At 35.2% G+C, this 24,502-nt stretch overlaps 1 protein-coding gene across 3 annotated transcripts; it reads left to right on the top strand.

Moving 5' to 3' along the window:
* The first annotated feature begins 12,016 nt into the window (after positions 1-12,016).
* On the top strand, positions 12,017-14,031 carry LOC116181300. 3 transcript variants are annotated; one of them, XM_031501621.1, is made up of 3 exons: positions 12,017-12,844; positions 13,528-13,733; positions 13,785-14,031. In XM_031501621.1, the coding sequence occupies exons 1-2, from the start codon at positions 12,086-12,088 to the stop codon at positions 13,540-13,542; spliced, it is 774 nt and encodes a 257-aa protein (XP_031357481.1). In that variant the 5' UTR covers positions 12,017-12,085; the 3' UTR covers positions 13,543-13,733; positions 13,785-14,031. The 3 variants fall into 3 exon arrangements, with proteins under 3 accessions (XP_031357481.1, XP_031357480.1, XP_031357479.1); XM_031501620.1 differs by having other exon boundaries at positions 12,017-13,340; XM_031501619.1 differs by having other exon boundaries at positions 12,017-13,733.
* Positions 14,032-24,502: the final 10,471 nt, after the last annotated feature.

Here is a 24,502-nt window from a genome sequence, read left to right as displayed (position 1 = left end):
ACACTTTTTTTTTAAATTGCATATTAAATTAAATGAAACGGTAAAGTATTATTAACGAGCTCCTAGCGAGTTTCTAATTTTGTGATGTCTGTCCGTCTGTCCGTCTGTTAGAACGATAACTCATAAACGAATGGACCGATTAGGATGAAATTTTGTAGGTGGATTCATTATCAAATTTGTAGAATGGAGTTCGTGAATTGGCAATGTAGCCCAAAAAATAAGGAAGGCTCTTTTGACATCTCCGTTAGTTATGAACCAAATTGCATGAAATTCAATATGCGTATAGCTTTAGCCATATAAAACGCAATTCCAAAAATGGAGCCTAATCGATCAACATTCACAGTGCCCTTTTCGCATCTCGACAATTTACAAACCGGATTGCAAACTTTCTTATTTATGAAGGTGTTTAAATGAAATTTGATGCATAGCCACTTGGAATAAAAGCAAATTTAATACCAGTTTCAAAATTTGGTTTTTCGCATGCGCAGTGCCAACTTTCTTATTTATGGAAGCGTTCAAATGAAATTTGATACATAGCCACTTGGAATGGTAAGCGGCACACCCTGTATTTAACCTGGGAGAATTTTGCGACAAATAGGCACATAATTGGTGAGTTTTATTTCATTTAGTTATAGCTGTACTTTTGCTGAAAAAATTGTTTAGTAGGTTTTAATTGTTTTTTTTTTGTAATTTAAGACGTAGAAGTTAAGCAACATGTGGGCACAGGATGTATTATTTCATTTTTATATGTCTTTGTGTTATTAGAATGCGTGTGGTATACTGAAAATGTATGTGTTCCTTGCGATCTGGGATGTGTCAATCTGAATTCTAGTAAACGTTTAATTTTATTATTCAATGAAAATGTCTCTTGCCAATTGTTAATCGGGTTAATTGTTGGTTACTTCCAGTATAAGTTAAAATTAATAGCGTTGTTTCATTTGAATTAGGTACGGATTTCAAGATCATAATTATTTTGTTTAGTTATTAAAAGTGAAGCTTATGGGAAGATATAGGGTGATTTAGCGCATGTATCGATCGGAAATAGGAGTGCGACCTCAGCGAAAAAAGAAGTTTAAAAAAATCCTACTATGGCCAGATACAGTTCAAGAAAAGTTCAGTCACAAACAGACGTATAGAAGAAATTTATATGTAAAGATAAATTAAACAAATATAGCAAACGAGCTCCTGGGTATGGCTACAGCTTGGTATTGCGTATTATTTGACTGAGGCTATGCTCATTTTGAATTTCATGCAATTCGGTGATAACTAACGGAGATGCCAAAAGGAGGTTCCTTATTTTTTTACCCGCATTGCCAATTCATGAACTCCGATTTACAGACACCGGAAAATTATAAAGTCTCTAGGAGCTCATTAATAACAACGTCTCATATCAAGAGATATTGATGGCATCAGTAAATTTAGGAAACTCTTATTTCCCTTCTGTTTTCTTTTTGATAAATTAGTATAACTTTTAGTGTTGATTCTACTAGCTTTCTTCAAAACTACCCAATTGCAATCTCTTTGGTAAATATTTGAAGCCTAAGTATCTGTATTACGTTACCTATTGATAACAAAGTTCACTCTAAAGACAATGCGCAAACGTTCTGAAACTTTGTTGCTCTAAACATTCATTTTCATTAACCCCTTGTCATTCACTAACTTTGCATGAAGCTTCAAAATAGCTCGCTTTTTAATCTACTTTCGAAAGGAGAGACATTTACAGTAATGAGCTTTCTACCGCTCATAAACGCTTAAACGAGTCTTTTCGACTTATCCGCAGGTAATAACATTAAACGTTACGGGTCAGTTTTGCCGCAAAGTAATACAGTTAGGAAGAAAATACATTAAAATTTTTTAAAAGGTCGACCCTTTTTGATAGATTCACAAAAAGTATGTAAACTCTATATTGAATGCGATTTGCATATTTCCTCAGAATTCTGAAATGATGACTTAACACCATCACACTCCAAATATCTGTTATATAAAAAAGTAATATGTCTTTTTTACAGATGATGAATGACCACATTCACTTTATACCGTGTGGGATGTTTTCAACGGGACGTAGGTAAGTAACAGAATATACAATCAGGGTAAGATTTCCATGTGCAATTATTGTAAAACTAATTTATACCCTATTATATGTTATACTTTAATCAATACGCTTAAATAAGGGCAAATATTACCAATCACCCAAAACAATAAGCAACGATTAAGGGCACCACCAAACAAGCCACGATTCATGTTCGTTTCTACTATTTTAAACATATTCCCTTTCCGTTCTACTTCCAACTTCGTTTCTGAATAAATTCAACACCTGTGTTTTCTTTTCGTGAAATTAGCTTACGCCGCGAATAAAACTTCTTATCTACGACCGGAGAAAAACATAACATAAACTTGATTGAACAGAAAATGTCGGATGACGTAGCCAATAAGGACCCCAAAAAGTAAAATGATTAATTATTGTAATATAAGTAGGTAAGCAAGGTCGATCCGGGACTACTTTGACCTTGAGATTTGCGCATGCGGCAAGTTCAAGATCATTCGATATGGTTCTGTTGTCGACGAAAACAGGTCTGTTTATTCAAAACAGATCTGTTTATCAGACACAGGTTGGTTACACGAACCTGATTCTGTTAAATGTACCTGAACAAAGCCGTTTCTATGGAACAGGTCTGATTTCAATGAACAGACCAGTTTCTGAAAAACAGACCTGTTTCCGTCTACAAACAGAATCAAATCGAATGACCTCGAACTTGGTCCCTGCGCAGATTTCAAGGGTAAAGTACTTCTGGGTCGTACTTGCTTACCTACTTATGTAAAAAAGGAAATGCATTCATAGACAACTCTTAATATTTTCTGATTTTGATCAATATATAGTCATTTGGAATTATGGTGTTATTTTGCTGGACAGAAAAAAATAAAAAAAACCTAGCAAATTTTTAGGTAAAATAAAAGGAAACCTCTTATGTAAACAAGGGGAGTTTAAAGGAGGTAACATTTTAGCAGTAAAAAGTAAAATAATAAAAACCAACAGATAAAACAGAAATAACTGCTGGCAAAGTTAAATACAATGATTATTATACCACTCATCTTCTTCAGGTTCAGGCCTCCTAGATGATCGTGTTAGAAGCATAGATTGTACTTGTGTCTTGGAGTAATTTAAGCTACAGTTTTAGAGGTCGTCGTCTGTCTGTTAGATATTACTAAAGGGAATGTATTAGTAAGAACCAATTTTTCGTAGCTCATCATCTGAACAAATCTTGCTCGAATTGTTTAAAACTCGATAAGGGCATTGTTACGAATTGCCTTAGTCTAAGCTAAACCGACATACCACCCACTCGCATAATACAACCACATGTTACGCGCTCTAAATTATCGTGGTAGTAAAACACCTGGGTGCCTGAAACCGTGTTATGTTTCTTCCAACGTAGACAATGGTTCCGAAAAAGGATGCTATTAATATAGGAATGTTGCCAGCGTTAAATCATATTTCCGCCCTAATATGTGATGTCACCACGGCTGCGGGATATATTTGTACAGCGGGATATGCAGGTATGTATACCGATGCCGCGTTTCGCACGCATATCCCGTCGGTTTGAGTGGACCTTTAGAATTAACAATATGAAATGAAATTTAAAACGGTGCACAAATCGACGGGACACTAATTAATTCATACGGTGCAGTCTGCACTTATTTAAGTGAGTGCCTACTAAGCATTTTCTACACCACTTAAACCACCTCTACATCTAAACTAATCCGCGCGATCCCACCACAACATCATCCGATTTTCCACTCTTTTGGGTCAAATTTTATTGACTTTGTATGCCATTTTTTCCGATAAACGGTGAAGCCGGGGAAGAGCTCTTTTCGTAGACTGGTCCTTTAATTTTCGGTCTACTAGGAGCCCACGCATAAATGGCAGTACTCGGCACTGATTGGCCACGGAAACGCAGACTGATATTAGGGGTTGAAGTAACCTACGGTTTACAGAAGCTATAATAGGAGCTATTGAGCTTCCATCAGTGGGGAACCGACAGAATAATAATAACGTCTTTATTATAATACGCATAGTTCCGCCTAGGTCTGCTTCCTACAGAACCCAAAAACTAAGGCACTATTTACCCTGACTGTCAGCAGCAGTAAACATTTTAAAACCGACCCAAACCAGTATAGCTCTCTTTGAAACACTTCAATGCATTCATGAAGCGTTAAAACTATAATATAAGGAGCGTAAAGAGGAATTATTTAATTCTTTCGGCTAAGTTGATATAATTTACTAGCAGCTTACGTAATTAGCAACTTATTTCCATTTCCAATTACAAATAATTTAAGTCCGTCCCTGACCAACGCCCCCATCTGTTGCATTTGTTAATATCATGCCACAAGCAGGTTCATATAGGATTATAACTGCTTGCAAATGAATAACATTGAATTCAGTTAAGGAAAAGTACGGCGAGAATTGAAGTTCATGAACAGTGCTAACAATATTGCACCACTGTAACTTTACAATTAAGTGTCCTTGACTCATCCATTTTTAATATCTTTACTCGATGAATTTCATTGAATCACTCTAAATTGCATATTTCTACTCACTAGGTTACTTTACAATGCAATCTTATTGACTGACATTCCGAGCACTTTCTTTATAAGTTAAATATCCATTTCGGTTTATTTCTTCCTGGAAACTATATAAAACGTGAACGAGCCCAAGCATTTCTGTTTATATCATCAATTACGTATTCAAGTTTTATTTATGTGACAAGTTATGAAAATGTATAACATCGTTTGTGAGGTAACCCATGTTAATATTTAGGAAACGTCGTGTAATGCTCGTTAAAAAATATTTAGATAAATCGCTACATTATGTTAAAATTTACATATAGCGTCCTTATACCTTTTTTAATGGACGAATCTCTTCAGTACATAAATTTTGAATTACGCGTGTCTCTGATTACTATTGACTCCCGCAACACTTTAAATAAATTGAGAAATAAGCAATTCTGTACGGTTAACTTCTGTATTAAGATAAATCGTTAATTATCACAATATTTAAAAAAAAGGACCTTCAGCCTAACTTAGAACTCAAAAAAACCTCACATGTAGGTAAAGCACAAGAAGGTGAACTTCTAAAGTGCCTCAAAAATCATAGTAAATTTTTAACTAAAAAAGTTTAACAATTATTTAAAAAATAACTTCACCATTATGCGTTCCATTGACAAAAAAAACAGAGTCTTCCCCTTGGTCGACAAATCTCTCAGTCCCGCAAATCCCGCGGGATCCCGCTCCATTTATGTGCAGGATTAATCCCGCAAAAATGTTGCGGGATCCCGGTATTTCGGGATCCCGCGATCCCGGTATTGCATTCCCTAGTTTTCACCAAAGAGACAAAACTGTTGAATATACATAAACCCCTCGCCAGGAAAGATTGCCGGTCACAGAACACTTGATCCCGATCTACAATCTATGTTTTTCGTAAGATGTGAGCGACTTCCGGGGTATTATCGTGTCAATGTTGAACAAAAAAACTTTTCGTTCAACATTAGCACGATCCTATTCCGGAAGTCGCTCACATCTTAAGAAAAACATAGATTGTAGATCGGGATCAAGTGTTCTGTGACCGGCAATCTTTCCTGGCGAGAGTTATATTATAATGCTTCAGATTACAAATGTATATTTTTTTCACGAGTTAGTATTTGTGTGCTTTTATCGCAAATTGGGTTTAAATTTTGATATTGCAAGATTTTTTAGAAGTAATTTTGAATTTAATTTCTCGTCCAAATGTTTCTCGCTTTTAAAACATTACATTTCGATTTCAAATTTTGAATTTCCAATTACAGGCTTTATGATATGAGCATCAATTTTCAACTTAGTTTTTATTTAGAATTTAAAATTTTAAATTTCAAAAATAACTTCATTAATTCGAACTTTGAGTTACTTATAATTTTGGATTTCGAATTTCCAGTTACATGTGTGAAAATTGACTTACTTCATTTCACATTAAGAGCTTCGTGATTTGGATCAATAAATTCGGATTTCACCTTCACAGAATTAATAACAAATTAGGTAATCTTTTCAACTTTTAATAAACTGAAAAACCAATTACCTACCTATCAGGTATTAAACACAAACCACAACCTAACAAAATTTACAGATTTGCCTCTCATATAAAAAATGTATCCCTTAAATTAGTTATGAAATTAATTTCGAAACAAGGAAATATCATTCATTGCTAATAAATCATCAAACCCTGTCTTTAAGCTTTTTATTAAAAAAAGGAAGATAAAACAAATACTTTTAATCCTCCTTACGTTGTATCAAAGAGTATACCTATAACGTATACTATTTGATTGTATACAAAATTCCTTGTGTTAATTGTAAAAAACAAACTAAAAGAAACATGAAAGAGCGCGTTACTTCTCATCGTAGCGATATTATAACAATTTAATTTGTTAAAAAAAAACGTTTGTTAGAAAATAGTTTACATAAATGAAATCCAAATTTCCTTAATAATCGAGCGTGTGATACATTCTAATAAGATTAATTTAAAAAATCCATCCAAATTATTGTATCATTGTTATTTTATTTTAAAGTTTCGACGGTTAATTAACCTTTTAATTATTTCTTGTATATTTTAGTTGTTACTGATGAAGGTATGATGTTTTGCCGAAAGCTCTAACAAATATAAATAGATTTTAAAAAATCAGGCTGCACCTCTTCTACTACTACATATTAAAATACGTATTTTTACAGAACCATAGCTATTTCTTCTGTTCGATAAGCATTACTGTATTTTGAAGCAACAGAGGGAATGACTACAAGCGGCGAACACGCTATTTTCTCCATTTGTTTTTTACGTGAACCTATTTGAGGGAAAGATATAACGTATATTGAAGGAACCGAGCCAAGTGTATCGTTAAACCGCCTATTACCGAAACGCAAATTCTCCTTTGCTCCTTATTTTGAAAACAGTCTTCACTGTAGGGATAATGCGATTATTTTACTGCCAAATTAAATTTCTTGTGTATCCTAAATATCCAGAACCGTTATAGAATAAAAAACATGCCGAGATAAGCATTTTTACATTTTAGGATAAACGAAATCGCAGTAAAAATAGCGATTCATTTGTACAAGCTGATATTTTCGAATTTATGGTGCTGTGAAAATAAAAACGCATAGTGGAAGTTACGAACGTGTGTTTTTTTGTTTATTCTCTCTTATAGGTCAGGGCAGGTGTCATAAAAGTAAATGCAGTAACCTAATTCAGCATGGTAGGTTCTTTCATTGAGAATTAAAGCGCACCTTTGATTACGTATACTAATACATAAAGAAACAAATAAAGTTGTCTCTGTTCCAATCTACGATAACTTATTCAGAATGTCTGCACAAATGCAAATAGATGCCTTTTCAAAATTTAAAAATTTTCTAAAAAATTAAGAAATACGTTAAGTGATTACGGTTGTAAATTCATGTAGAACTCATTTTCTGTATTGTCAGTTTCTCTATTAATTTATTACACTTAAAACGTTGCAACCATAAGCCAGGAACTACATAATAGTATATTAAGATACAAGTGTATAATCAAGTCTTTAAAGCACGCGCAACGAGTTTAAGGGCACGACGCAAAGCGGAGTGCCTTTAACGTTGCAAGTGCTTTAAAGACCAATTATACACGTGTATCTTATAGTATTTTTTATTATACCTGCAGTATAATTTAAAAATAGGAAATACAATGAAATCATATTGACGTTATACTCGAATACATGTTTAATTAAGTGGGCTGGGTGTTCGAAATTTCACGATTGCCATGGAAATCTCACTTGACGTTTGCTTATAAAAATCGTCTTTGTAAATAAAACGATTTCCGTTGAAAAAGATAATACACCGTCCATTAAATCGCTTCTTGTAAAATCTAAACAAACGTTGCAGGTAGGTGTAAAATCCAAATCCAGTAAAGCTTATTATAAAGAATATGAAAGTTGTTTCTATGGATGAAAAGGAAGTTACTTACGAATAAAGTCTTAAATGCGTCGATAATGCTGGGATATATGAAGGAAATCTCAAAGGTATTTAAATCTCCTATCTTTTGGTGCATTCACTCAAAACTTCAAACAATGCTGAGATTAAAAGTGGAACAGATTTGAAAGCATACCCTAAATTACGCGCGTTTGTGAAACCTTCAACCAAAGGATAGGTGCAAGCCAAAGAAATGTTCTGCATTTACAGAAAGCGACCTAAGAGGATCTTTTATTTCAGCCCCAGATGACAGTTTCAAAAGTGATACTTGAAGTATCGTTACTTAGCAACTTTAAAGCACGTGTGTTTTAAAGGCCTTTTTTCGCACGCATTTGAGTGTTTAAAACGGAGATTGTGATTCAGGTATAATAAAAAATATATATTTAATGTTACACCCGTTCTCACCATTAATTAACCACCGCATGTTAAAGTTGTACATTGCGCCCAGTAAAATAAATCCTGTAACTTTTTTCTATCTGGTGAAACTTTTAAAGTGTGCTGCTACGTACCCTTTAACCCTTCAACAAGGAAACTGAACGCACCATCAACTAACAACAGTCTCCCCAACACACTATCTGTTTTACAGTTTGGTCATTAATCTTTGACTAGATTGGAATTATTTCCTGCAAATGACAAAGGATGATAATTATGTATATAATCCACTTTAACTAGAGCCTACGAAAGTAATTGGGTTCGGATGATGTATGATTGTAAGTTTCAACAGCTTTAATGAGATCACATCTGTAGCTTTTTACGCTCAAAAATAAAGAAATGGCCTGTGAATCGATTTCATCCGAAGTGTTCTTGAAATGTCTGATTTGCGTTTATATTTATGCCGCTATCTTCAAAGTAATATTACCATTATTTCTTTCATTTTGTCATGCAAAACATCATAACGCGCAAATCTGCAATCATAAATAATAACATTAACTATTTGACACGCAACCGAGACCCAAAGATATTGACTTCAGTAACTAATAAATACGAAAATTTCCCTCAAAGCTCTTTTTTATTATTCGTTAGATGAATTCATTTCCCCCATGCCTTGACAGAATTTATTAGCTAAATAATTTTATTGCGAGATGAAAAGACCGCAATTAAGTGCAAACAGGGTGGTACGCGTATACACGAGAAGTGTTTTTACATTTACATACTAATGGCTTTTCACACACGTAGTTATAAGGTATCGCCGCGACAAGCGTGATATTATTTGTTTGATGTGCTGTGACATCAAAATTACGCCAAATGCACAATTTTCCGTTTTCACAATCGGGAGTTTTATTCCTTTGCAGGAGTGTGTTCTATATATATGCATTGTGTTGTTTAACATACAGTGTCCTGTTTCCAGTTTTATAATTAAATTTACGAAGAATCTTGTGCGATGGCAAAAAAAATTTTTTTCACTACTAGCGTCTGATGACATGATTATTAACCTTTTTTCCACTTGTAAAGTAGGCTTTCTCGGCATTTGTTCAAAGTGTCACGCTGTCACTTTTAGAAAACACAACCCGAAATTTCGCTCAATGAACGTTTAGACAAGTTCTCTAAAACGAATAATTGCCACCATTCGCAATTTCCAGAGAAATTACATACCTAAAATTATCACATTTTGAAAAAATTCGAACGAAATTACTATTAAGAAACAAACAATTCTGTCCAACCGTTAACTCTCTTATCAATATAATATGTTAATTTAGAGGATTTCAAGTGCTAGTAGTGAAAAAAAATAGTATATATACCACGGTAGAGAAGTCTATTATTGCCTTCGCACCTTACACCCCTCGGCGCAAGCGCCTCGAGATGTAATCTGGGTACTCAGGCAATAATACTGGACTTCTCTACCTTGATATATAATGTACTATTAATTTATACTTTTAATAATGGCGTGTTGAACTAATGAACAACTACCAATTATACTTTTAACTTCACATTACACTTTATCGACGAAGTGCTCCATTTATTTTGAGTGTTGTAAGGTATGTACATAAGTATGAGACTCAAAAACCATATTAAATAAAAATTTCTGTCTCATTCTTATGTACTTACTTCACACTACACAATTTTCACCCTACGTTAGTCGCGCACGATTTACTTACGTGTTTAGTCGCGTGGATGACATATGTCACATGGTACAAAATTTCGTTATTACATTTTCCCCATGGAGCATATAGTACCTACGCAAATGAAAATTACAACTACTTCATTTTAGAACGATTTAATAAGTATGTATTTAAATATTGACAACAGTTTATTCGAAACATTCAAAACATACTTCTTCTAGATGATCATTGCAAACCCATTTGTTGCACTTGACACACCATTTTCGGGTCGTTTTGTTACGAGACCTTCCACAATCGTGACAACGTCCTCTGGATCCGGCAGTATGAGGTTCCGTCACCGGTGTTGTGGCTTGATTTACCCCTAGCAGAGTCATCCAACTCACTTTTACTGCTAATGACACTACTAACAACACTGCAATAACCTTATAATGTTAACCCTGTCTTCTCTCCACCTTTACTGAAAGGTATTGAAAGCCGCACAGGCTCAATCGATTTTGCACGAGTTATAGGCGGTATTAAAAATGCCTGGATGACCATTGTCATCCACGCGACTAACGTAGGGTTAATAATCTCAGCTGGCCTTTTTACAAAGAAAGTTTTTTAATGTAATTTCCACGAAAATTACAATGAAATTTACTTCCTTACCAATAGGTCCTTATTTAAACATGTGTACTTAATCATGAAAATATTTGCAAAAATTTATTTTCACAAAAGGATCATTTCGTAAAATACTCGAAATAGATACTCCGGGGAAAATTTCGAATATACTGAGGTTCATTATCGTGTTGTTAACAACCAGGAAACTTTCTTTATTGGCTATCAATTTTTAAAGAAAAAGGGAAAGCTTTCATTTCTTTTCGTACACTACTTAATTTAATTAACATAATTCGTGAAATATAATGCGTTTACATTTGGTTTCTCGTCCGAAAATGATTCACCGTAATTGAATGCGGATAAACAATGAGTAAATAGTTCGTTCGAAACCAAATAATTATTCTTTTTTATCGCGTTATAATGGGAAAATGCTTTTTCTGCATCAAAAGCAAACTTCGGATTAAGTTTTTAGCGTAATTGAATGGGACTCGAAAATCTGGATCCCTTCTTTGGTATACCTATCTAGTGCGATAATTTCCTACTCGTGTCATGAGTTTAATCCAACTGCATTTCGCACTTTTAATATCCAAATTACACTTTTATTGCGATATTCGAAGGTCATAATTTCTGCGCTTCTACCAAATAAACCACTAAATTTCTTTACGAACTTTTGAACTTCTATTTCTGAACTACGGTCAACACAGTTTAACTTTTTGAAAACGGTACCTTAAATCGGTCGCTTTTAATATCACGTAAAAACTATATCATCACCCCAACGATTATCAACGTTCTTAGAGTACCATACTGATCGCCACGGATGGCAAAAGTCGAATTCCCTCAAGTTCTTCAACCTTCCTTGATTACTGTGTAAAGTTTCGAAAAAAAATAATAAAAACCTATTCAACAAAACAAAAGGATAAAGTGACAACGAAGAAACAAAATGGTGGATACAAAATGGATGATATGGCAATAAGGAAGAAAGATTGAAATGATAATTAAATCGTTAATTAGGTGACGATCGTTTAATATTCAACTGTATCTGTTTATTTAATTCACGTTTGACTGCCTGTTATGTACTGGTAAAAATCTTTGACGGAATCAAGTCCGGACGGCATAGAGAAGAACCTCACCTAAGATTAAACTATAAATATTATAAAATCGTGTTTTTTATATAAACCGTAATAAAATATCCCTTGTGGGAAGGCTGTTTTTTTATGATTATTAAAATTTGATGCTCTTGAAAAAATAACTTTAAAAAAACACGCTTAGATTAAATTTCTTAATGATATTAAACAAAAATACTAAGTAATTAGAGATATATTCGTTTATAACGGCATCGAGTGCGGCATCGAGTGCGGACGTGTTTTCAGCGCTCTGTGTTTAGTTTAATTATAAAATCTAAAAAAAAACCAACGATCATGTCTGAAGTGTGTCAAAAGTGTACATTTAATATTACGTCCACTCAGCAAAAAATTAAATGTGTAAGGTGTTCGAAGAGATATCATATCAATTGCATGAACCCAACAATCGGGGAATTGCAATATTTGAAAGATAACAAAGAGAAATGGCAATGTCTTACATGCATCGAATCTAATACGAAATTACGAAACACTGGCAGCTCATCATATTATGTTCCAGATGAGATCCCAGCATCTGTGGATGTGGATCCTAATGACGGTCAACTAAATACGTCAACTGCACTTGCACACATCATAGGTCAACTGAAAACTGTTTTAGAAGTACAATCAGAAACAACTACGTCGATCAATTTATGTCACGAAAAAATTGATGAGTTGAACAACAACTTCAAAAAACTAAGCGATGCGGTGACAGCCTGTGAAAAAAATATTGAAGCTTTAGAAACTAAGAACGTAATTCTTCAAAGGGAAAACAGTGAGATTAAAGAAAAATTAAATGAGTTGGAACAGTACACCCGGAAAAATATCTTTGAAGTATATGGCGTGCCGGAATCCCCAGGAGAAAATATTGCCGTTGTTGTCCAAGCAGTGGCCAATTCGATAGGGTTTAAATTGGAAAGATGGATGATCGATACTACTCATCGGTTGCGAAAAAACGCAAATCGTCCGGATCAAGCCAGGGGAATCATTATTAAGTTCGTACGCAGATTAGATAAAGAAGAGTTCATGAGGTTAAAGCGAGTTAAACGTGAACTTAAAGTAAGTGATTTAGGTTCCGATTTTCGTAATTTAATAAAGCAAGACAATTACATCTATGTGAACGATTCGCTCACGGTTACCAACAAGATATTGTTAAATAAGGCGCGTGAGTTTAAAAAACAAAACAACGTAAAATATTTGTGGATACGGAATGGCAAAATATTTATGCGTGTCAATGAGCAGAGCCGCGTTTATGAAATAAAATCAAGTAATGATCTTCGGGATGTCCACTGATCGAGTTTCGGTGATGGTTTATCACACTATAGTGTTTTTTTTGTTGTTTTTCAAAACATTACGGAGAAAATGCTCTTATTTTATTGTCTTTAAATTTTTGTTTGACTTTTATACATCACAAAGCCAATAGTAGTTTAGTTACGTGCGTTCGTTGGAAATTTGTGAATTTATCTGCAGCTGCTTTCTTCAAAGTTATCGCCGAACATTCCTACATAAACAATAGCCCCGCTGTTAGTTTTAGCATGATGTGTTTATCAATAAGGTTTGCTTCTTTAAACCAAAAATGACTGCTTTTCTGGGAAATAACTTGTGTTACATATTTTTCTGTGTCTTGAAAATTAATTTTACTTGTAATTATGCTTTACAAAATTCGGTTTGGATATTACCAAAATTTAAAAAAAAAACTGTATTTTTATATGGTCATTTATTAATTCCTTTTTTGTTTACAGATGTTAGATGAGTAGGAATATTTTAGGAATTGCACACTTAAATGCCCAATCTCTTCGTAATAATTTTTCAGAATTCAAGGATCTCGCATTTGAGTGCAACTTTGACATAATAGGAATAACAGAAACGTGGTTATCGCCCGAAGTACCTAGTGATGCAGTTCACATAAATGGGTATAAGTTTATTCGAAAGGATCGCGTAGCGAGAGGTGGAGGTATAGGTATATATGTTAAAAGTGAATTTGTTTTTTCAATTTTAGAGCAATCCGAATCGCACTCAGCCAGTGAACAGTTATGGATCTTATTAAAAATAAATAGAATCCAATTAGCTCTTGGAATTCTATATAGGCGACAGGAATTTGGATGTGATGTGTTTCTCAGTGAATTGGAAAATTCGGTTGTATCTGTATTACCTATTACTGATGAAATAGTGTGCTTGGGTGATTTTAATATAAATATGCTCAATTTAAATAATCGTGATACATTAAAGTATACAACTATGATAGACTTCTTCAGTTTAAAACAAATCATCCAAGAACCTACACGCGTCACTTGTACAACGTCTACTTTAATAGACCAAAATTTGGTAAGGTAATCATTGAGTGTGGTGTAATTGGTTCGCATGGTTTGTCTGATCATTGTTTAATATATTGTCAGTACCCACTTCACAGTAACGTGGAAATGAAAAGCCATTTACATACTTACCGGGACTTTAATCGCTTCAACCAAGAAACCTTTGATGCTGACTTGCAAGCTATTCCATGGCATCTAATGATTCATTTACGTGATGTAAACGATAAAATTCACTTTTTAAATGCTAATCTTACAGAGTTGTTCAATATTCATGCTCCCATTAGAACTATTAAAATTGTTAAAAAAAATCCTCCCTGGATGACTGATAATATCAAATTTATGATTAAACTACGAAATAAGTCCCTTGTCAAGTTTAAACGAACGCTTAAGGATACTGATTGGAATTATTACAAACAGTTACGGAATTACACTACCTTTGCAGTTAAACAGGAGAAAAAAGCATATATTGAATTTAGACTCAATCAAAATAAACATAAAACGTTATGGCAAGATTTAAATAGGACTAACATATATACAAAAGCAGAGTCTCATGAAGTACCTATTCATCTTAGTGATCCTAACAAAATTAATGAGGCATTTGTAAATTCAAGTAAATCTTTGTCTACCGTTAATTTCAACAACCTTATTCGATTCTATTGCGAAGATTTTCCACAAAAGTTTGGGACAAATTTTCAATTTTCATTAACTGATGGCCAAGCAATATTAAAAATCTTATCAAATATCAAAAGTAATGCGGTTGGAACTGATGAACTGAGTATAAAAATGTTACGACTTTGCTGTCCCTTTATTGTTCCTTACGTGACACATATTATCAATTCCTGCATAATCGATTCGATCTTTCCAGACTCCTGGAAAACCGCAAAGGTTATTCCTGTACCTAAATCAAATGCACCAACTGACTATAAGGACTTAAGACCAATTAGTATCCTTCCATGTTTATCAAAAGTTTTCGAAAAAATTATGATGACTCAAATGCAAAGCTATATGCAATCCATTGATATTATCCCCGAGACACAATCGGGATTTTGATCGGGTTTTAGTTGTGAAACTTCTCTTTTAAATATAACTGATGATATATTGAGCAGTGCTGATAGTGATGAACTGTCCGTGTTGATTATGCTTGACTACTCGAAGGCGTTTGACACCATAAGACATGATGTTATGGTGTCAATCCTGAGATGTATTGGTTTCGACGAGTCTGCTACTTCTTTAATTGAAAATTACCTTACTAATCGCAGCCAGATAGTGAAAATAAAAGACTCTCAATCTATCTCTTTACCAATTATCAATGGAGTACCTCAAGGTTCAATTCTTGGTCCCCTGTTTTACGTTATATATACCTTTAATTTAAAATCTTCTCTAAAATTTTGTAAATATCATTTATATGCTGATGGCACTCAGTTGCATTACAGTTTCAAGCCTATAGATTTGCCCGTTGCCTTGGTTCATATTAACACTGATCTTAACAGTCTAGTGGATTATTCAGAGGTTCATGGGTTACAAATTAACATATCTAAATGCTACCTCATGCTATTAGGCAAACGGAAGACAAGAGAAAAGTATATATCTCAAATAAATATTATGATAAGGGATACTCCATTGGGTGTTAAGAGCAGTGTTAAGAACCTAGGGCTTATTATAGATGATGAACTTAGGTTTCGACAGCATATATCTAAAAATGTGCAAAAGGCATTTATTAATCTAAAACAAATTTATCAAAATCGGTCTTGCTTAACTAAAAAAGTAAAAATAATACTCTGCGAGTCGCTTGTCCTATCTCATTTTAATTATTGTGATTGTGTGTACGGTCCTTGTTTAACTTCCGTCGACTGCAGACGAATACAACGCATCCAAAACTCGTGTCTAAGGTTAATATTTGGTATTCGAAAATTTAATTCTATTGGTGGCAAACTGAATGAAATAGGATGGCTGAATATGACAAATAGAAGAATGCTGCATTCGGCTTGCTTATATCATAAAGTCATTACTCGCCAAACACCACAGTATCTTTTCAATAAGCTTCGATTTCGGCATAACATACGTGATTTTTTCTTGAGACATAAAAATTTAGTTATAACACCGCTTCATAAAACCTCCTTGTATGAAAGATCATTTAGTTATAACGCGTCTAAAGTTTATAATTCAATACCTCCTGAAATTAAAGAACTTCCTATACAACATTTCAAAATTCAACTACATAAACTATATCTACTTAATCAATACACCTCTTAAATAAAAATTAATCTTGATAAGCTTCTGTTTTTATTATAATTTATTTGTCCCGTTAAAAATATTATTTTTCACTCGTAATGCCATAATTAATGTTATTTAGTAATCAAACTGGGTTGAGTGGAAGACCAAGCTGCTACTTAGTTTGCTTGAACTCACTCCATTTGGGAACAACAAGTGAGGCAGTTCTTAAGTACTCTGTTCTCTTCGAACATCATGTATGATTTTATTTTTCTTTATTTTTATCTTGAACATTGAACATTATATTAAGTTGTTTTCAATAAATGCATTATTATTATTATTATTATTAAACCTTTGATGCTGGGTATAGGGAAATGTGGTATCAAACGACGTAAATTTTCATGTAGATTTCAAAAATGCAATAAAATACAGGGTGTTCTATTTAAAATAAGAAAGTTACTATCGACATCCGGTAGAACCGGAAGTGAAACGATCATATTTTCTGTTGATAGATAAAGAAAAGCAATGTTGGTATGCAAATTTTCAGATTTATCTCACCTGGCCAGTTCGACACTGCGGAGGCTTTCAGAGGAGCATACCGGCTGGTTGTCAAAGGCGAGGTGGAGACGTCGATCATCTTTGATGATAAAATCATCAGTATGATAACTGAACTACCCCTAGTACTGTAATAATAAATAATAAGGCGATAGATTTTTCTTTGTGTGCAATTTCCTTATCTTCAGAAATTATTTGTTAGGTTTTATTTATAAAATCGATGTGTTATACACATTGCATTTATGAAAATATTGGGTCAAACCCTTAACTTAGTTTTATTGTTTAATTATTCAAAAAATGCGTGACCGGCATTTCCACTTGCGCTAGTTTAGTTCATAACTTTTTGAACAATTTATGTTTATAGCGTGTGGTTTATCGCAGTTTAAGTGCAAACAAAACCCCGCAATATTGCATTGGAACTCGATCCGTTGTAAAGGCGCGTGCCGTGCGCTAATTAATTTCTGGCAGACGTACATTTTTGGAAGTTTATTTAATTAGCGCGATTGAGCGATTCGAGGACAATGAGCGCTGTCATGTGGCACAAATATCCCATTAAATGTCACAAATTGAAAACTGACTGAGTCCTCTCGTCAATTATGGAATATTATAATGGTTTTATCTGAATATTTCCGCCTGCTTAGACTAGGAAACAGTTTAATTTCAGCCTAAAGCTTTCGCCAGAGTTTACATTTAAATGAAGGTAGGGACTCGGGGGGTAATTGAATTTACATTATAAGGTGAGCTCACTTGTTCCTCCAGATATTGGCACCCTTAAATGGAAGCGACTGGTGCCCCCGGTTCGTAATGAATTTTACGCTTCTGTACACCAAACCCGATTAATTCATACCCTAATTTTAATTAAATGATTAGCGTATGAAAAGAATACAAGCTTAAACGTAATTTCAGTTGTGAAAAGTTTTGGACGGATTCGAGCTCTCGCGCGACAGCTCGTAACTTCCACCACCCGCTTCCTCGCCCTTTTTTTTCCCTCCGCCGATCTTCGGCACGAACTTCTTCGCGTACAAAATTAATTTATATAAACCGGGCATTAAACAATGGCCGCAAATTGTGCAACTTGAAATTAGATTTCGCCAAAGTTTCGCGCCCGAAATTTTTTCGCGCTAATTGAACGAAATGGGCAACGGGTTTCACGCGCCGCTCGCGCGGGGGGGCCGATCGATCCCGCGAAAAAAACCCCGGGTAGACTCCAATTAAAAAGTGTTAATGAGAGAAAAATTATCAGGACTTGGGGAAAAGGCGGCGAAGTAGAAACCGCAGACGAATTTGATTACTTCTGATGCTAAACTTTATTTGCATATTTGCCTGCCGCGCCGCTGCTTCGGGGAGGGTGATTTGAATTTTAAAAATTCCTAAGCGGCTCTTATACTTATGGACGTGTTACGTTAAAGATGAATGCATAATGAAAGAAAAACTTTGCAGTTTTGCGGGAGAATGTGGGAGAAAGTGGCGGGCATTGTTTTAGGCGGGTTTTCGGGGAGTGTACCTTATTGATCGGTCCAGAGTTGAGAACGCAGTGCTGCCACAGCATCGTCAGCGGGGAAACGCGATACTTAAATCCGCTGCGTATACAATTTACTCAGCTTTGGACAGGACAAAGTTGACAAATTAACGAACCAAATTTTTGCGCTTTGCCCCCATTGTCCCTCCCCGATGACTTAATGCTAACAAGAATACCAAACGCGCGCTCTATCACGGAACGATGCGGTAATCTTCAAGTCGAGGCGAAATATGAGATAATATACATCCACCTCTTGCACACGTGACGAAATTTATAAGCGGCAATATTGGATATGACACCAACAGTGCATCGCATTTATCGTCAAGCTTCTCTACTCCTGTCGGATTACCACCCACTCCACGTATTTACCAAAATTAAGTAACCCAAACGTTCCATATGCTAAAACTTCGCCTTTTTCAGAAAACCTTTCCTTTGAAGGATTTGTTTTCAAAATCATCAATGCCAACGAACTTCACGAGATCATCATATATCTAAAATTCGCTTTGTATTACTGACCAAGCACTAATTAATCGATACCAATTTCCTATTCAACTTCATTTATTACTTGGTATCTTTGTTTCAGAGATTTACTTCGTTTTAACGTCATTTTATTGTGAATTTGAGTACTACTACCTTAGTCTATTTCCAAGTTTAACTTGTATTTAACGTTCAGTATGCTAAAATTGTTGCTACGTTGTTGTACGTGGCATTATTGCACTAATTTAAATAAACCCCTTAAACGAACATTGAAAAAAATGCAATGTTGGTTTGGTAATTTGGTTCACACACAAATTGAAAATCTGAGTATTTGTCTTTTTACCTTTTTCTAGACCATTTTACACGCAAACACTAATTACAATGGAAAAATCTTTTTAACGCTTCACACAGTTACATAGTGAATGGAGTGTTTCCGTTTAAGGTTTAAACTTCCAACATTCTACTCGTCAAATCTCTAGGACATAATATATACATTAACTTTGCGATTTTCCTTACTACAGGGCGTTTATATCTACCCTTCGAGCAGTTCTACTTTGGGAAACTGGCACACGCTCGATTTTAGGGTGTGTGGAAATAAAACCAAAAACAGATGTCCTTAACTCTGACTCGTAACGGAAGGCAGCCTCCTCAGGTTACTTGTGAATTTTTTTCCTCTCCTATACTCCTCTCTTATTGCTGATTCACGTGGTTTTTCTTGTCGAACTCAATTCAATAAGACAATACTCCCCCCCCCCCCCCCCCGCCCCAACCTTGTCTTTTTCAATACTTCGTCGTGATCTTATTTACCCTCAATTAAATCCTCTGCACCACTCAATTAATATCTCAAAACCACTCCTACTTGACTCAAATCAATCAGTAACTCTGTCACCAATCAAAATTACTCCTGGCACAACCTGACAGCTACGTCAAATCCACGTGGAGCAAAACGAATGCCGAACTTTCAGGCGACTGATATTCTTAGGGCGCCATTAAGACATCCTATGCCACATCCTGTTCTTCGCCTTACAGAAACCAAGTTCTTTTGGAAATTATTAATTCAGAACTATCTAATGGAACCACCCTGCTCAACTCCTAGCCCCCTTAACGAAATCCAACTCTCCCGCCCTCGTTACATAGTGACCTTAAATTTCGAAATTTAAATGGTACACCCTGTATATTATTACATTTTTGAATCCTACAGGAACTTTTACACATACGTTGTTTTTGAAAATTTATACGAGGTGCGCCGGAAAAAATATAGTACATTGAATTTTGAAGAAGGGTGGTTTTGGTATTTATTTGGAACGTATCCTGTGATTTTTCGGAACCGGATTTTCCGAAAACGGCATGGAAACAATGACAACGAGTTTTGGACATTGCATTCTGAACCAGATCCATTGTCCCATTTTCAAGCCGCCAGTAATGTTTGGTCACGCTGTATGTGTTTAATAATTCATTTTTGACTTTTAATGTTGGTTGCTAATCTGGAATGAGAACAAGATTAATCATATCATTTGAATTTGAAATCATTATTGATGCGTAACTTTGTTTAAATAATCATTTTCATGTGTTTATTTTATTGTGCAGTTAAATTTGCGTGTACTGTTCCGTTACAGTTATCTCATTTAAATCTGGTTGTTTCGATAAGAAATTTTCTGCCGCTGCTTTTTAACGCTTCACACAGCTACATAGTAAATGGAGTGTTTCCATTTAAGGTTTAAACTTCCAACATTCTACTCGTCAAATCTCTAGGACATATACATTAACTTTGCGATTTTCCTTACTACAGGGCGTTTATATCTACCCTTCGAGCAGTTCTACTTTGGGAAACTGGAACACTCTCGATTTTAGGGTGTGTGGAAATAAAACCAAAAACAGATGTCCTTAACTCTGACTCGTAACGGAAAGCAGCCTTCTCAGGTTACTTGTGAATTTTTATCCTCCCCTATATTCCTCTCTTATTTGCTGATCACGTGGTTTTTCTTTTCAAACTCAATTCAATAAGACAATACGCCCCCCCCCCCCACCAACCTTGTCTTTTTCAACACTTCATCGTGATCTTATTTACCCTCAATTAACTCCTTTGCACCACTCAATTAATAACTCAAAACCACTCCTACTTAACATATGACTCAAATCGATCAGTAACTCTCAGTCACCAATCAAAATTACTCCTGGCACAACCTGACAGCTACGTCAAATCCACGTGGAGCAAAACGAATGCCGAACTTTCAGGCGACTGACATTCTTATGGCGCCATTAAGACATCCTATGCCACATCCTGTTCTTCGCCTTACAGAAACAAAGTTCTTTTGGAAATTATTAATTCAGAACTATCTAATGGAACCACTCCTAGCTCCCTTAATGAAATCCAACTCTCCCGCTCCCGTTACATAGTGACCTTAAATTTCGAAATTTAAATGGTACACCCTGTATATTATTACATTTTTGAATTCTACAGGCACTTTTACACATACGTTGTTTTTGAAAATTTATACGAGGTGCGCCGGAACAAATATAGTACATTGAATTTTGAAGAAGGGTGCTTTGGTATTTATTTGAAATGTATCCTGTGATTTTTCGGATCCGGATTTTCCGAAAACGGCATGGGAACAATGAAAACGAGTTTTGGACATTGCATTCTGAACCAGATCCATTGTCCCATTTCCAAGCCGCCAGTAATGTCTGGTCACCCTGCATGTGTATAATTTAATTCATTTTTGACTTTTAATGTTGATCGCTAATCTGGAATGAAAACAATATCAATCATCATTTGAATTTGAAGTAATTATTGATGCGTAATTTTGTTTAAATAATCATTTTCATGTGTTTATTTTATTGCGCATTTAAATTTGCGTGTGCTGTTCCGTTACAGTTATCTCATTTAAATCTGGTCGTTTCGATAAGAAATTTTCTGCCGCTGCATAAGCTAATTAGTTTCAAGATGAGCAGGTTTCGCTGATAAGAAGGTAAAGATACAAACTCAAGTAGAGGAAAGGCGGAAATTAAGGAAAGGAGGAATGTTTTAAATAGCAGAGGAAGACGTTGCTTTGTATTATGGTAGACATATAGACGTTAATCGTTGCTTATTGTATTATCGCATGACAGTCAGTTTTGTCGAATTAAAGAAGTTTCTGGAGTTAGTCGCAGTGTTTAACGAGCAGTTGTCGTTTATGTGAAGCTTATCTTCATGCACCAGTTAAAAGTTTTACATCAGCAAACAGCCAATATTACATCTGTAATTTATTACAAGCAACCCAGTCTCGTCTAAATCGAAGTTTAAGTGTAATCAAAGAAGTGCAGTGTTTTAATAAAAATCACAGTTAGGACCGCATATTTTGGATTATTATCACTTTAAGAAAATCAAGGTCTATTTAATTATTTGTTTCAATCGATCGCTTGTTGCGTGACATGAAGGCCTATTTTTATTTCAGCCTTATTAGTTGATGTTGTCTAGTAAATTTATTCTATCTGTAAATATTATATGTTGTGTTGAATCGGGCCCAAGTTACAATCTAGAAAACACAAATCAAATTTTTTATTCCTACCCAGGATTCCGTCAGGTGTTAATTAATTTTTTTTAAATAATTCTTTGGAATTGTGTGATTAAGAGTTTCTTAAACTAATACAATTAAAGTCATTATCGAGATCTTTCCTAATAGCGGATGCGGCATGTGCCTGGAGAAAAATGTTATAGTCAATCTTTTCATGTAAAAGGTTTTGTTAGTATCTAAGCTAACTGGGCATGTGTTTATGTGGGTGGTTTAGTAACCGTTTGCCATCGCACATAGATATATCGAACGCATGGCACTAGATACGACGGTAAGTTGGACACCATTAACATGTTTTAATCACAAATTCAAGAAGAATTTATCTGGATGATTGGAGTCAACGAAATATGCGTCATTTTTACGCCTGGATTTTCATTGGTTTCGGCAGCGGGCATAGGGAGAGATCTAATCCTATCAACATTTGAGGTAGACAAGTAAATCGCGTTCAACTCCCAATTTTGACCGGCTATTGTAACCTGGAACTGGAAATTTCCCAACAATAGTTCCATCGGCCATCTCGGGAGTTCTCTGGACTAAGGAACTGAGGTAAACTTGCTTACCAATCTAATTTTAACGAATGCTCGGAAATGGGTTCTGGCGGAACCGGTATCGCTTAACTCTTGAATCATTTTGTTAAATAGATTTAAACGAATCAAGAGTCTGTCATCTGGCGGATTAATTGCAATTAATGGTCCAGGTGCTGACGGCTAGGCGCCGCTTTATCGCTGGCGTTACGAGTACCTAGGATCCGGGTTGGTTTGAGCCCTGGATCTTCTAACAATGGTAAGAATACGTGCGATAATTAAATTTCGTCCGATAAAAACTTCTTATCGCAAACGACCAGAGGTCCCTACACTTTAACACGCAATTCAGTTTATAATTAAATACACACATCTAAAGAAGAAAATAATACGCAATTCTAAAAGAAAAACTAGACACTAAGATAACAAATTCAAATAAAATAAACTAACCTTGTGATTATTGGTAAATAATATACCAGATTTGCACTTAGTCATATACAAGGTGTCCCGTTATTATTTTTGGTGTTTAGACACAACAAGTCTCTTTGAATTAAAACAAACTTTTTCTCAAACCATAACACGAAATGGAGCTACCCTCCATCATGCTGGTTAGTTAACTAAAGGTTGACGTTAAACAGTATCTATGAGTGCAATGTCATGTTAACCAATCGGGGTTGCGCGCCTGCAGTAGATCGGTGTTAAACGCCTTTCATCTCGTACGAAAAACCAATAAATTTCCTTACACGTTCGCCTGCATTGAAAGCCTTCGTAGGTACGGTACGTCAAACTTTCGAAAGAGACTATTCCTTAAAGTTTCCAAGTTTTCATTGGAGATAAGAATACTGCCAAGTGGCGTGCAGACTTTCAACCGGCGCACATGTTTGACTACGTACTTTACCACCAGGGATATATATTAAAGTTTTCACATGTTATTTGAATACAGTCGAAAGCGTCGCGTACAAAGGGAAATTGATACCCTACTTTCGGGGAGGCGCAGTGCATTTGGGACAACTCTCCCTCATCGGTTGCCGGCGTGACCCCAGCTGCAATTTTTTTGTCACGACCGCTCGCGCTATTAAAATCGATTACATTTAGATCAAAAGGCATAAAGCGCTTTTACGACCCCCCCCCCTCCCTAACCCTTCATTTTGATTATCTTCCAGTTTTATGCGATGTACCTCAAATTTCTTCGAGGCGGGTGTATGACGTCTACGGCATGTTTTATTTAGCCGTTTGATTATCTTCCCCGTGCCCTTTTTTTTTCGTTTCGCGTAGTTTGTCGACTAAACGTCTAAGAAGGTGGCGGGGGAAATTATTCCATTGTTTCATTTCCTTTTGTTCCGAAATTGCACCTATGGGAGATCGACGTCGGTTTCCGTTCCATTGTTGTTATACACCAGATGTAGAGAGTTTAAGACCTTTGTGGGATTTTGAAAGGTAGCCGCTTTGAATGCTTTCTTAATCTTATTAGTTCGATCTCGGCTCGTTCATGTCGTGATTATTCGCGATAAAAGGTGCTTTGACAAGAGGGTGCAGATCAATCTTAGAAAAAAAAAATATCAATAGCCAAC

Source organism: Photinus pyralis, unplaced genomic scaffold (genome assembly GCF_008802855.1).
Source record: "Photinus pyralis isolate 1611_PpyrPB1 unplaced genomic scaffold, Ppyr1.3 Ppyr1.4_LG9, whole genome shotgun sequence".
Lineage (NCBI taxonomy): Eukaryota > Metazoa > Arthropoda > Insecta > Coleoptera > Lampyridae > Photinus > Photinus pyralis.
This window is presented reverse-complemented; position numbering and strand designations above follow the sequence as displayed.